Consider the following 14,158-nt stretch of genomic DNA (forward strand, 5'->3'; position numbering starts at 1 on the left):
TCAGAAATCAATATTTTGCTGAATAACCCTGGTTTTTAATCACAGTTTTCGTGCATCTTGGCATGTTCTCCTCCACCAGTCTTACACACTGCTTTTGGATAACTTTATTTCACTCCTGTTGCAAAAATTCAAGCAGTTCAGTTTGGTTTAATGGCTTGTGATCATACATCTTCCTCTTGATTATATTCCAGAGGTTTTCAATTTGGTAAAATAAAAAAAATTAAATTTGTTTATGTGTGTGGGGTAGATGTGATTTTTGCCAGGGTCAACCGTCTGTCTGGATGGACAGTTCTAGCCAGATGACACTGGACATGATAATTACCACCAACCCAACTGTGCTGTAATCTGTGAGATGTAATGATTTCTGTGGCATATTTCTGGTTACCTGAAGAATGTTAAATGCTTGCAGAACTTCAATAACAAGATAACACCTCACAGCATATACAGGTGTGGGTGTTCCCAAGCTGTCTTCCGAGGTAACATTTAACGGTCAGTTTTAAAGACTTATCCCATGACAATTCAGAACTAAATTATCTCATTTGGTCCTACAAAAGGTTGTTTGAGGAATTACACTGAAGAAAAACATGCGTGAAGAACCTTTATATTAGTTCTACATCTTTAAGCCTTTTCTGTTTTCACACACACACACACACACACACGCATACATGTCAGTGGATTACCATGTCTTTGCTATCTCCAGCGAAGGCCTCATCTACATACAGTCTGCCCACAGCATTCTCCATATTGTTGTTGACGTAGATGGCACACTGTCTCCACACTGCTGCCTCAGACGTGGTCCCAGAGATGGCCTGAGAGAGAGAACATGAGGAGGAAAAGAAAAAAAGAGGGGAAGGAATGATTTCAGGGAGCTCCGGTCCGTGAAAGAGCTCATTGTGGTCTGTTACTGATACAGCATCACAGACTCTGATCAAAAGTCCACTTTACTCTAAGAGCCAGAGAGAAAAAGAGAGAGAGAAAGAGGGGAAGTGACAATGACCTTTCTAAAAGCTTTCCTGGTGTCTCTGTACGATCTGCTCAAGCCAACAACCATGTTCATGGCATATCGCCACACCATGTAGTTCTGGATATCTCTGGAAAAAAAATACATACAAACACACAGTGGCTAATGTCAACTGACATTGGTTTACATATAGTGAGTAATAAAACCGTCAACAGGGCTAGCTTTGATAGTGTCTGGGTAAGAAATCACATAGCAAAGGGTTGACTCCAATATGAATATGTGTCAATAATTTGGAATGCCTATATTGTGTATTGCTAATACAAATAAAAAAAATTAATCCCACATTTTTTAATTAAGAAGAGCGTTAAAACTGAGCTCTTTAAAAACATTTTCAGGCTGTTTAAATGAGGGAAATCTAACATTGGTAAATTAGGCTACGAGAATGATGTCTGAAGGACTTTCCTGTAATCTAATATAATTTAACATGGTTTAAGAATATAAAATATATGGCATCACATGAATGTCAAAAGTCGGGGGGCGCAAAAATACCAGGTGAAAAAAATTAACAAGCGTGTTTTAACATTTTGCGTAAAAAAAAAGAAAATGTTGCTCTCGAGCTTCATTTTTCTCCTCTCGGGTGTTTTTTTTCCTCGCATGCTGTGTGAATTACCTGCAGCTGCAGTTTGTGCTCGACTGAGTGTTTTGCACTCGAGTTTTGAAAGGGGTGGTTTTGACAGTTTGGGGGCGGAGTCAGGGTCACCACCCTCAGCAAACGCTATTGGCTGATATCTCCAGGGTTCGTGATGAACAGCCTACCTCCACAAGCCGGAGGAGGGCGGGGAAAGTAGTTTCTCCTTACTGTATAATATAATATAATTTTGATGGAGTGGACAGAGTACAGTATATTCCTAAGCCAGCTAGTTAAACTAGCTTTAGCAATGTTAATAAATTAGTGAAACCTGTTTAAACTCACTTCAGCATTCTTTCTGCAGTAATTTAACCCACCCTAGTCTGGTGTCAAATGTGTTTAGAATAATTTCCGGATATTGTAATACTGTAATAATTTGCTGGCCCTAGGGATCCTCTATTAAAATACGGGAGACTCCCTGAACATCTGTGATAGGTGAGATTTCTGTAACTGCTTTTCAAAGAGTGACTAAAATTTTGTGAGCACCCACATCCTGTGGCACCTTAAATGCACATGCAGAAAAAGAAATTCAGCACATCGGACACATCGTCATATTTACAAAATAAATATGTAATGAATACAATAAATTATTTGCTGAATAAAAAAACAGAATATAGAATTAAATTGACCTGTTAATGTTATAACAAAAATTTCCAACAAAGTTCATCTCTTAGCCTAAGACCAACACTGTCTACATATTAAATAAAGCTGCAAAATCATCCCATTTTGGATTCATCATGGTTGTGATATGTGATATGATATCTGATAGAAAATCTTTAGAAACATGTCTTCAAACATGGAATGGTTGCCATATGTACCATCTAATGAGGTCTGTTACCTCCTTATCCCAATACTAAAAACCTTCCTCACTGCTGTCATCCATTTCCCTTTCTCGTCAGTGAATGATTCAATGTAAAAATCACATAAATTTCAGTCTGGTTGATCAGATCACATTAGATGTGTCACATTGCTGAGTATAAGTAGGGGCCAAATTGGAATGGAAAATGTGAGATTCTGTTTACACAGCGACACATGTCATAAATGAAGAAAAATATTGGATTTTGGCCCGTTTCATCTGCTGTGCAAAAATGTGAATGAATATTTTAAATTTTACAAGGATCACAAACAGCAACTTTTCTGGTTCATATTAGATTGATGATATGCAAAAATCATTCAGATGAAAAGCACACTTGGTCACGTATGCACTGTTGCTGTAGGTCTCTGTATATCTAACTCACCTCTTTGTGTACTTGGCCAGGACTTGGTTGAGGCGTCTCAGATAGTTAGGGGCGTAAACGATCACCTGCTCGCTGTCTGTAATCGGAATGCTGACCGTATCCATGATCTTATTGGTGAAGAGTGTCCAGTTGAAAACCTAAAGGGGGGCAGAGAGAGATTAAACTTAATGTCTGAAGTGAAATGCAGACTTTTGTACACTCATTAAACACTTAAATCCAAGCCTCACACTGAACCCTCATTCTCATAATTATCCACTTTTATTTTCTAACATGAGCTTTATGAGGTTCAGTAGATTATCACTGAATGCAGCACATAACTCAGAGCACAGAACAGAAGCACGTCAGAGAATGTGTCATTAATGCATACAGAAGATGATATAAAATGTTCTCCTCTGATTTCTTGAGAAAATGTTTTTTTTTGTAAAATCCTGTGGGAATGTTTTGTTCTTAAACCAGTGAAAAATGTTTTGCTCCTGCAGAGAGCAACAAACTTCTTACTGTAGACTCGAACTCCAGCGTGAAGTTGGTGTTGAGGGTCTCCAGGGGCATCTTGTTGTAGAGCAGAACAGGATTGTTTCTATCTTCTGGTGTGTCTGTTGCCTGAGGGAGCAAGCAGAAGCGTTAGGAAGATGGGCAGAAGATTTTACATGCTGAGAGAAAATAGTTGTAGAGGAGAACTCAAGGAAAAACAAAATGTTTTTATTTCCCTTCATATTTCCTAACTTTAATCCAATGCATTATAGCCTTTCCTTAAGTTATTATTGTAAGAGTTGTTATTGTGTAGAGTCACATTGTATTACCAAAGATGTAGAGTGTGATGTTCATTGCTGTCTTACACCCCGTCAACATTTAAAGCAGCACTAGGTAGGATTTCCTTGATTTTTTATCTTTTTAAAGAAGTAAAATTACAGCTTAAACTCACTGCAGCGCTGCATTGAGGTGTAATAGGAGGAATAGCGGTGCTCTCGTGTCTGTGCCGGAGCTCCTCTGAGCTCAAACCAGACTGTGTAATTTTTCCGAGGCGGCCGCGACCAACACTCGCGAGAACTGCGACCTGCTTTCCGACCTTTAGTTCTAACAGTTCTACAAGAACTACTGGTTCATTCTTTACAAACTAACATACAGACACTCTGGCAGAAGCTGGAAAGAGACCGAATATGTCTGTGAAAGCTAGAAAAACGAGAAAGAGAAACTAATCCGCCTGAAACATTTATTATTCTCTACAACTGTAGGGGGAGCCCACGAGCACAAAATCTCAATCCTACCTAGTGGAGCTTTGAATAGTGAAGTAGCTGAATAGCTTGTGAATATATATGTGGTGATGAGTCTGAAAGTGAGGTGTGTTCAGGTAAATATCTGTCGTACTGCTATCTTGGCAACTGAAAACACAAGTGTGCCAATGACTGAAAACAACCTAGGCAAACGGCAACAGTCAGACGTTCATTGCTATTTTGGCAGTGAATTGTCAACCTAGGCTTGTGCCTGATGTACATACACCCCCACTTGTTATGCACACATTGACATGAAGCAGTGCACGAACCCATAGAATTTTACATTTATTACATCAACAATAAACAGAATGAAAAAGCATGAACAAGCAGGTTATTTTTTTCGCCTGCTGAGAACTGTATGACACATCCAGGTAGCTGCACTCCTGAAATAGCAATGCGCCAAAGTCACTGCGCACCTGACCCTTAAAGTAAATGGCAAGTGACACACTGATTGGTTAAATGCACGTTACTCCTCAAAACACACCCATGATTAATTACGAAAATAAGTACATGCCTTTTGCTTGTTTCGAGCCACACAAGGTGTACTTTTCCAGTTGTTAAGAAAGCAAAGACACACTTAATCTCTCTTAATCAAGCTGAGACTACATATAGAAAATAGGATTAGGCTTAGCTAGTTAAATTAAATTTGATTTTTAAAGTATTAATACTCAGTGCTAAAGTTTCTACATCATGCAAACATATGTATTTCAGTATTAATTAAGCGGCATTCTGTGTTAAATAAAGCTTTCTCTGGAATTCATGTTAGTCTCAAGGGCAGTAGTTCATTTTCAGCAGCTGAAATAAGCTCAAATCTAGCTTTACACATATATGGGTCAATCTGATAAGTGGTGGTAAATGCCTTTAGACTTTCCTGTGTATCCAAACATGTTTGAAAAAAAAAAAAAAAAAAAAAAAAATATATATATATATATATATATATATATATATATATATATATATATATATATATATATATATATATATATATATATAGGATTTTTTTTCTAAAAAACCTTTCAGGTGTTTTTTTTTCTATGACAGTGTTATTCATTAGTTACTAATGGTGCACACAAAATAGTAAATCTTCAAATGGACCTTGGTCAATGGACTGCTGACTATTGTACAGTCTTAACAAAATCAGATTAACCCAGTTCTTGGGTATTTGTTTACTAATGTGGTTATTCAAACCATTGCATGGTCATAATGTTAAGTAGGAGTAATGGACCATGGATAATCCACAATCAGTACAGCTCACACCTCACGAATCGGAACGCATGTAGAACACAGATCAACTGGAAAAATCCATAAACAAAAAAATAAACAATGTGTTTAATGTCACATGAACGAGGCATGTAGCAGTGTCATGGCATTTTTTTTTCCAACATTGTAAATGAATACTGAAGTCATCCAGACTATGAAGGAACACATAAGGAATCATGTAGTAACTTAAAAGTGTTCAACAAACCAAAATACTCTTTGAAGCATTGAGGTGCTCTTATCTTGAGGTTTTACCATAATCTGGATTATAACATTACTCAAATAGAGATATTCACTGTATTCCAACTCTACCTCTTCACAACTTTACAAATGATGCTCTCAAACACATTAAGAGACAAGAAATTAAATTAACTAACTCTTGATAAGTTTGGCACAGCTGTTAACTGAAAGCCTGAATTCCAGAAGACTCTTCCTCATAAAACTGACTGAGAAAATCCAGCCAAGATGTGCAAAACCATCATCTTGCACTTGCAAAGGTGCACCATCAAGCAAAGGGTGCAACTTTGAATAATCTAAAATATAAAACATATTCTGATTTGTTTAACACTCTTTTTTACTACAAGTACTAAAAAGGTGGAGTCTGGTGTACCTGTCAAACATTTTTTATCTGCTGTAAATCTGATGTTTCCTTTTTTGGTTTCAATCACTTTATTAAATCAATCGCAAGAATATTGGAATATTAGATCTGTAGACGACCTGTAAAATTGTGCACCATGCAGCTTGATTTATGCTATATTAGTCTGTCTTTGCTATCATTACGATGGGAAAAGTACGCATTGTGAGACTCAAAATGTGAAAATGGCATGCAAGGTGTGCTCAGACTTTTATTTTATATATAATTTTATTTCAGATTTTTCCCTATTTTCTCCCAATTTGGCTATCCAATTGTCCCACGCTCGGAGGAAAGCATAACAGCTAGGTTCCGATACATAAGCTCACAGACGCCTCGCCCTGCCCAGTGCCACCTTTAAGCGTGATGGGGAGAGAGCGCCATCTACCCACACGGAGGAAGCAGGGCCAATTGTGCTCCCTCTGAGCGCCGGCAGCTGATGGCAAAGCTGCATAAGTGGGGGTTCGAACCTGCGACCTCCCGCTCATAGTGGCAGCGCTTTAGACCACTGGACCACTTAGCGCCCTGCGCATTGCTATTTAACTGTTGCTGTGGAAACTGACCTGCTGGTTTATGCTGTGAAGGTGCGTGAGCAGCTTATTTACGGGAACAGCAATGTTATTTAATTTTTTTATTCTGTTTATTGTCGATGTAAAAGTTGGGTCTGTGCACTGCTGTGGGTCCTTGTGTGTGTGTGTATAAAGAGGTGGGGGTGTACTCATGTTAAGTGCACTCAGTGCACCTGAGTTGCCAAGATAGCAATGAACATATGCTTGATGACTGCTGTCTTGGTAGCTTTCATACAGTGGTGCACCTGTATTTACCTGAACACAGGTACAACGCCCATAATTGTAGATACATTCACAAGCTCCATTACTATTTAAATGACGTAGATGCAAGGTGTGAAAACTGTCTGACTGCTTTGTGCAGGGTGTAAGATAGATCACTAGATCAATAGAGTTCCTTTTGTGTTTTTTTTTTATAACAATAATAAATGAGTCTATCAAATATATTAATAATAGGAGTGTAAGACAAATATAGGAGTCATAAATATGCAATTATTTTGAATACTCATTACAGATCCCTTTATGTTTTAATAAACGAAAAGCAAATTCATTTTTTCCGAAATTGAAAAATGATATGATACAATCAGTGAGATTTGTGATCCATTACAGAACTAACATTAAGCTTAGGCAATAAACATCACAACACAAAACACAACTGTAACATTTCACCTAGTAAGGAAACAAACAAAAATAAACTAATAATAGAGCCAATTCAAAACAATATCTCCAAAATGACAGCTCACAAAAAATCATCTGTCAATGACTGACAGCAGCACTTTTCATGCAGATAGTAAAATATCCTCGTTAGGGGTGTGCCATATCATATCGTACACGATAATATCGTCATTTTTTTTACATTGTGAACGATATTATACCCTGAAATACCGTGCCATATCACCCACCCCTAATTATCACATCAGGGTGCTACTTTTTTGCTGTTTTTAGCAAAAGAAAAAATCACACTGTTCTCACTTCCCATTATATATCTACTAGACACAGATTATATCTGTCCAGTATCATTTTTTTTAAATACTGGATATATAGAGATATGCAGAATGCATTAATAGTGCCATGACATTCTGGATTATTGACTTCTGTTACAAATCTGATAAATTTCTTGTATTTTTTAATATCTCAGTTAGGGGTGTGCCATATACCATATGCAATAAGAAAATTTAGTATTAATTTTGGTGCAGTAGTGTATTCTTGAAATAATTTTTTAAATTCAGTATTTCGTCATATCGTCAAGAGTATCGTTATCGCGATAATACCATGACATATCGTGATATTATTTTAGGGCCATATCGCCCACCCCTAGTCCTCGTCTTCTTTAGTTATAAATGAGCAAACATTTTAGAGCAGTGTTTTTTTCCTTTAAACATCACAATCTGTTCACTGTACGCTGTGTAAATCCCACAGCCTGCCTGTTGAAGCTGTAACTGATTTTCTCTCAGTGCTGGAGTGTGCACAGTGCACTCAGACAGCTCTCAGAAAAGTGAAGAGTACTCAGAGTGCCCGAAATACAGCCAGTTAAAGAGCAGGGGTTTGGCTGTGACATCACCTTCAGCACCAACAAACAGATTTACAAGGCCCGCGCTGCGCTCACTGTAAATGTCAGGAGAGTCATGCGCTCACTGAATAATAAAACACAGCAGCACTGCCACATGTGGAGCGAGAACACACCACTGATTTCCAAGACTCCATTCTAATCATATTCAGCCTTTGGTGATTGTTTCATTGCAGAAGAATACTAACAGAACCCAACAGGACCAAACTCACTGCCCTGATTTATACCTACAGAACACAACATACAGTCCACAGCTCTTTTATTTGTGTTAATTAATGTAATTACATATCATATATACAGTTCTAGTTAGAATAGGTGTATGGACTGTAGAAAACAAAACATAAAGTTCATAAAGTTCTTTGCACAAAACTACTCTCAAATAAAGAGATTTCACCAGCTCTAATCCTGCCAGTTTTAGTCCCTTTCAGAATGAGCTGTTTAAGGGCTCTGTCACTTTTATGCAAATAAGCTGTTGTTGGCCACACCCCATGTTTATGCTGAGTTTTTTTTTTCATGCGTTAGTGTAAAACGAACAAGCTTTAAGTTCATGCTTAACTACGATAGAAACACAAAACACATGATCTGAGTTGTCTCCCTCATCTGCTGACTTGCCACAGAGAGTAGGTACAGATCCCTCAGTCAGACAAAGTCTGCTGGCTAATCCTGCTCTGTATTGTCTGAGGTTCTCAACCAAAATAAACAAAATGACATTTCTCCAATTGATGGGTGATGGTAGTACTCTCATGGTAGTTAAAGGGTAAGAGGTGGTGCCGGTGTGTTTCTGTGCAGAATTCCTTATTGTGACATCATAATCAGGGACCCATCCAAAACATATTTACTTGTAATATTACATACAGTAGCTCTGAATGTAAGTGTATCTGAAGCATATGAACCCAGGTCCACTAACATACAATCTATAAATACAAAATATATGGGACGTTTATCAGATGGAACAAATGACATATACACTCCAATATAGGCTCCAAAAACAGATTTTCACTAAGAAGATGTGCTGATGTGCTTATGTGCATTACCAGTACTTATTGATATCCTTTATAGTCCATCTCTTATCTGTACATTTCTTTTTAAATGCTCAGTGTGACTATGAATCTTTCAGGAGTGAATTTTTTAGTTTATTTTTTTATTGTACTTATTTTATTAATTATTTTATCGTTGTATGTTTTTTCTTAAACTGCTGTAACATTGTTGTAAATAACACAAAATACTAAAGACGAAGGATACGTAAAAATGTATTTGTATTGAATTAAACAGTACAATGTAAAATAAATGAACAATAATTAAAAATAAATAAATAAATAAATAAATAATTGATCCATTCTAACGGCTCATAGAAGCATATAACGCTTTTAACTGCTTCACAGAAAACGGATGGATGATTTTTTTTTTTTGCACTTGGAACGTTTATAGGGAGAGTTTTGTCGCCTTTAATTAAATTAATTTAATTAATTAAGTAATTGATCTGTGTAATTTAACAGTGATTACATCACCAGTAGTTATTTTGTCATAATTACACTGATCTGCAGTGGGGAGAAACTTACATTCACAATCAGTGGAAAGCTGTACAAATAATTAATTATATGCTAAAAATAAACTAATAATAAAATGTTATTTTTAATTATTTTGGCAATTAGAGTTGAATTAGTGATTCGTGTGAAAGTGTGATTAGTGTTTGTTATTGCACCACAAATACTACTTACGTTAGCCAGCTCTTTCTCCAGCAACATCACTCTGGTCACCTCCTGCCTAATAGTGGTTTCATTCGCATCCAGATTCTTGTCTTTTCGGACCAGAATGGCCAGATCAACCATGAAGTTCTCGTAAGTGACACAGGCCTGCAAACAAATACAAACCCATGTCAAGCAGGAGTGAAAAGCTAGACATCTCAGCAGACCTGTTGCAACAAGGCAAGTAAACCAAGACAACAAACTGTGTGAGCACCCTTTAACCCTTGTGTGTTCATTTTTCATCAAATGATACTAAAAAATATTTTTTCTAACTCAAACTCATTGGCATTGGCTCATTTTTTATGAAAAACATATATCAAAACACATTTTCGATAAACACACACTGTACCCCCCCCCCCACACACACATTTATATTACATACAGTATGTTTGGCCAAGGGCTAATAAACATTGCTTCATTTGTAAATTTGAAACTAAACAAATTTTCTTCTCATATCTTGAGTTTAATTCATTTTCTTTTACATTTTATGTAAAAGAAAACTAATAAAAAAGAGTAGCACTTTTTGAAAGAAATGTAACATAAGAAAGGTAAAGGGCAAATATTAACCATGTAAGCTGTTTATATTGCTTGCAATTTAGGTGCAGCAAGCATGTGTAAAGCATTTTAATGTAGAATTGCTTAATTTTGCTGAATTAAATACAAGTAACAAAGTAAACGAGTAACAAAAATATGAACACCACACAAGGGTTAAATTCTGGAACAGTCAGTGCAGGAAGTTGAAGGGCACTGTACTATAAGAATCCCCCTCAATGATGTCCTCTCACTACTTTCTGACAGTAGCCAGCTAGCCAAGTTCGTTATTCCTGCAGCCGGCAAAATATGGAGCTTCAGCAATCCTGAAGCGATGAAGTGATGAAGTTATACATCAAGAAAGCTAGAAAAGAAGAAAGAAGAGGAAGAAAGAGGAAGAAAATAAAAATTTTTGCCTGGGGCTTCCAAATGCCTTGAAACAGCCCTGCATTTTAAAAATCAATGTTGTCAGTAAAATGATAAAGATCAATATGGTGGCTAATAAATATGAAATACACTGATTCTAACTGATTATAAAAATGGGTTAAAAATGCTTAAAAAGTTATTTTTTTGTAAAAGTTTATATTTTTGTAAAAAGGTTAAAAATATTTTTGGGAGCTTATCATTTCTTGCTTTGACGTCCTTGCAGGCTGTGTCCCTCTAAGATGGACGGTGTGTATCTGCCGCTCTCTAAAATATATATTTTTTTTATCTATATTTAGTTAAAAACTTTAAAACATTGTTCTACAACTTTATACAATATCTAGTGCTTTACTCATTGTACAGTTTTGATTAGAAATGCTAACTTTATCGAGTTATTGTCTGGACACGTGCTTCACACACGCAAGCTGTGTTATATAACTCATACTTTCAATAGAAAAATGTGAATTCAACTAATTTTTATTATTTTATTTTTTACAACCTCATTTTGTTATACCTGCAGACGTACATTGCAAGATTTGAAGATTTATTCGTCCTAAAAAAAACTGTTTCAGAATAAACAGAGTGGAAAGCAGCCCTGGTTTGAGACTCATTCAATGGCCAAACAGTGGTCGTTACACAACACATTAAAATTTCTTCTTAAAGGTTTTTTTTAAAGGTTTTTCATTACAGCACTGTACAAGTACTGTGTCCCATGACTTTTGCCATGTTCCATAGAAGCTCAGGAATGCTGCACTGACCTGTGGGATACATGCATGTGTTGCAGGGGGTTTCCAGGGGTGGAAATGCTGTTAAATTATGAACTAGTATATGCCCTCCTTATGTTTGACCCCCCTTGTTATTTAGGAAGCGTTTAGGGCCTCCGGGGAAGCATTATGAAAGCTAATTGGGTTAATCTGCCTATCTTTCTACCTCCCACCCTCCCCGTCTCACTCTTTCTCCCCGCTTTTTCTCTCCATCCCCTGAGACAGTTCGATCTACCTATGAATATTTATACTCGGTGATCAGTTGAAGTCAACAGAGGCAGAAGAGGACAGGAAGTCCAATACAAACGCTTCCATCTGGTGCGTCCGGCCTCATTTCCACTCTGCGTTGGTTCTAATTACACGCCGAATCTGGAAAGCATTATGGACGAGGCCTGATTTGAATAATAATAAGAATTGGGTCCAAACAATGGCTGCCGCAGGGGCTGGGCTGGACTCTCAGAGCTCAAAGCGACGGAGGAACGGATGGAGAAAAATGAAAGAAGGAGGTTTTTCATTAATTATTGTTTGGTTTGGGGTTGAAGGGCCTGGTTGAAGGTTGTCTATAATAGGTTTAGGCGATAAACTTGCTGTCTACTTCTAGATCTAAGCTGTGTTCCTGTCTTCTTCCTTAATTTTTCCCAACATTTCCTACAGGCTTTGATCATCCCAGTGATGATCAATCTTGGTCCTGGAATTCAGCTTCCTGCCTAATGCCACACACCTGATCCAGGTAATTAAGGCATTCAGAAACATATGTTTTTTTCTTTCTTTGTCCTTCCTGTTCCTATCCTGCTTTTCTGCCTCTTTCTGTCTTTTCCCCAGTCTTTGTTTGTTTTTTCCTTCCATGTGCTCTTTAAGCATGTGGCCCTGTTTTGTTGTTGCCCTTCTCCACCCTTGCCCTGCTCTGTTATCAGTATTCTCACCTGTGGTTGTTTTTTATTACCCCGCCCCCTTGTTACCTGTCCCAGGTGTTCCCAGTCACCCAGTATATATTCTTTTAGTTTACTCTTGTGTTTAATAAATAAATTAGGGCGTTTTCACACCAGCACTATTTGGTCCGGTTAAAACGAATTCTGGTCCGTTTGTATCTTTAGTGCTGTTTGATTGAGCAGGTGTGAAAACAGTAATCACACTCGGGTGCGGATCAAAAGAACCGGACTGAGACCACCTAGAGGAAGAGGTCTCAGTCCCGTCCCAAATGAACTCTAGAGCGGTTGGCTTGTGGTGAGAACGTGATTGGAACTCGATCCGATACAGCTATTAAATATAGTTGTTTAATTTGAACAAACGCTATATGTGTTGCTGCCCCCTGGTCTTGTCAGTATCACCTAAAAAAAAAAATCATGTGCAGTTTGTGGAATCTATGAATGTGGCACTAATGTGCAGTGATGTCAGTGACACTTTTCAGTAATGAGTAATCTAATGCGTTACTATTTCTAATCCAGTAATCAGATTAAAATTACTTATCCACGACACTATGCTTTACTATGTTGCCGTTTTCCTTAGTAAAAAGATGTTTACAGTCGTCACTTTACAACCACACTTAACACCAAAATTACAACAGGCTAGCGAGCTAACAAGCTAACAGGCTGAAACTAGCACCCTGGCTCAACACACACACACACACACAGCGAGCCCCCCTCTCTCTTCACCTAACACACACACAGACCCCATGCTCTCTCCACCTCACATACACACACACACCCACACATAGTGAGCCTCCCTCTTTCTCCACCTCAAACACACATAGAGATCCCATGCTTTCTCGCCGGGCCAGCAAAACTGTTATGTTGAAGGTGCAGTAAATTAAAGGTAACTAGTTAATCAGTAATTACTTAAAAAAAGTAACTATGCCATCACTGCTTACATGTTTGCAACACAAAAAAAAACAACTAAACACTAGGGGTGGGAATCGATTACTATCTCACGATTCGATTCGATTCCGATTTTGGGGGCCACGATTCGATTCAAAATCGATTTTTGATTCAAAACGATTTGAATTATAAATATTTCTGCTTCTGGCTTATGAATCGTATTGAAAAAAAACCCTCCATAATATACACTGGTCCTGGAGCAAGTAATGTGTTACAAAAACAATAAAATGTGCAGGAATGTGGGTCCTCAGTGACAGAGGAATCACTGGGATATCACAATGACGTTAATGAACAATAAATACATAAATAAATAACACTGCTTTATTACCAGGCTACTAGCGGTGGTGTGTAGGTGACGCTGCTGGGCTGATGTGATGATAGCAGTGGAGCGCTAAAGTTCAGGAGCAGCTGCTGATTAACTAGTTAATTTAAGGTGGTTGTATTTCTTCAGAAAGGGGGCAGGAGGTGGAGAAATTAATTCATATTGTCCATTCCTTAATTCCTCTGTGATGAGGAGCTGAAATTAGCTCTGATTAGCTTATTGTTATTTTTCCGTTCCGCCTTAAATGCTGCAGCCCGCTGCCACCTGTAGCGTTATTTAAGGTGGAACTGGAAAGTTAGCTAGTTAGCTAGCTAACAGTT

At 37.6% G+C, this 14,158-nt stretch overlaps 1 protein-coding gene across 3 annotated transcripts in view; it reads right to left on the minus strand.

Annotated features, from left to right (window-relative positions):
- LOC103041883 (neprilysin) overlaps window positions 1-14,158 on the minus strand; it is a 95,321-nt gene that overhangs the window by 19,371 nt on the left and 61,792 nt on the right. For all 3 annotated transcript variants that reach the window (XM_049483423.1, XM_049483425.1, XM_049483424.1), the window contains exons 9-13: window positions 9,898-10,032; window positions 3,386-3,487; window positions 2,888-3,024; window positions 998-1,091; window positions 681-809 (exon numbers count right to left, since the gene is read on the minus strand). In XM_049483423.1, the coding sequence (XP_049339380.1) occupies window positions 681-809; window positions 998-1,091; window positions 2,888-3,024; window positions 3,386-3,487; window positions 9,898-10,032 (597 nt within the window). The remainder of the gene's footprint in view (window positions 1-680; window positions 810-997; window positions 1,092-2,887; window positions 3,025-3,385; window positions 3,488-9,897; window positions 10,033-14,158) is intronic.

The sequence above is a fragment of the Astyanax mexicanus genome, chromosome 9, assembly GCF_023375975.1.
Source record: "Astyanax mexicanus isolate ESR-SI-001 chromosome 9, AstMex3_surface, whole genome shotgun sequence".
NCBI lineage: Eukaryota > Metazoa > Chordata > Actinopteri > Characiformes > Acestrorhamphidae > Astyanax > Astyanax mexicanus.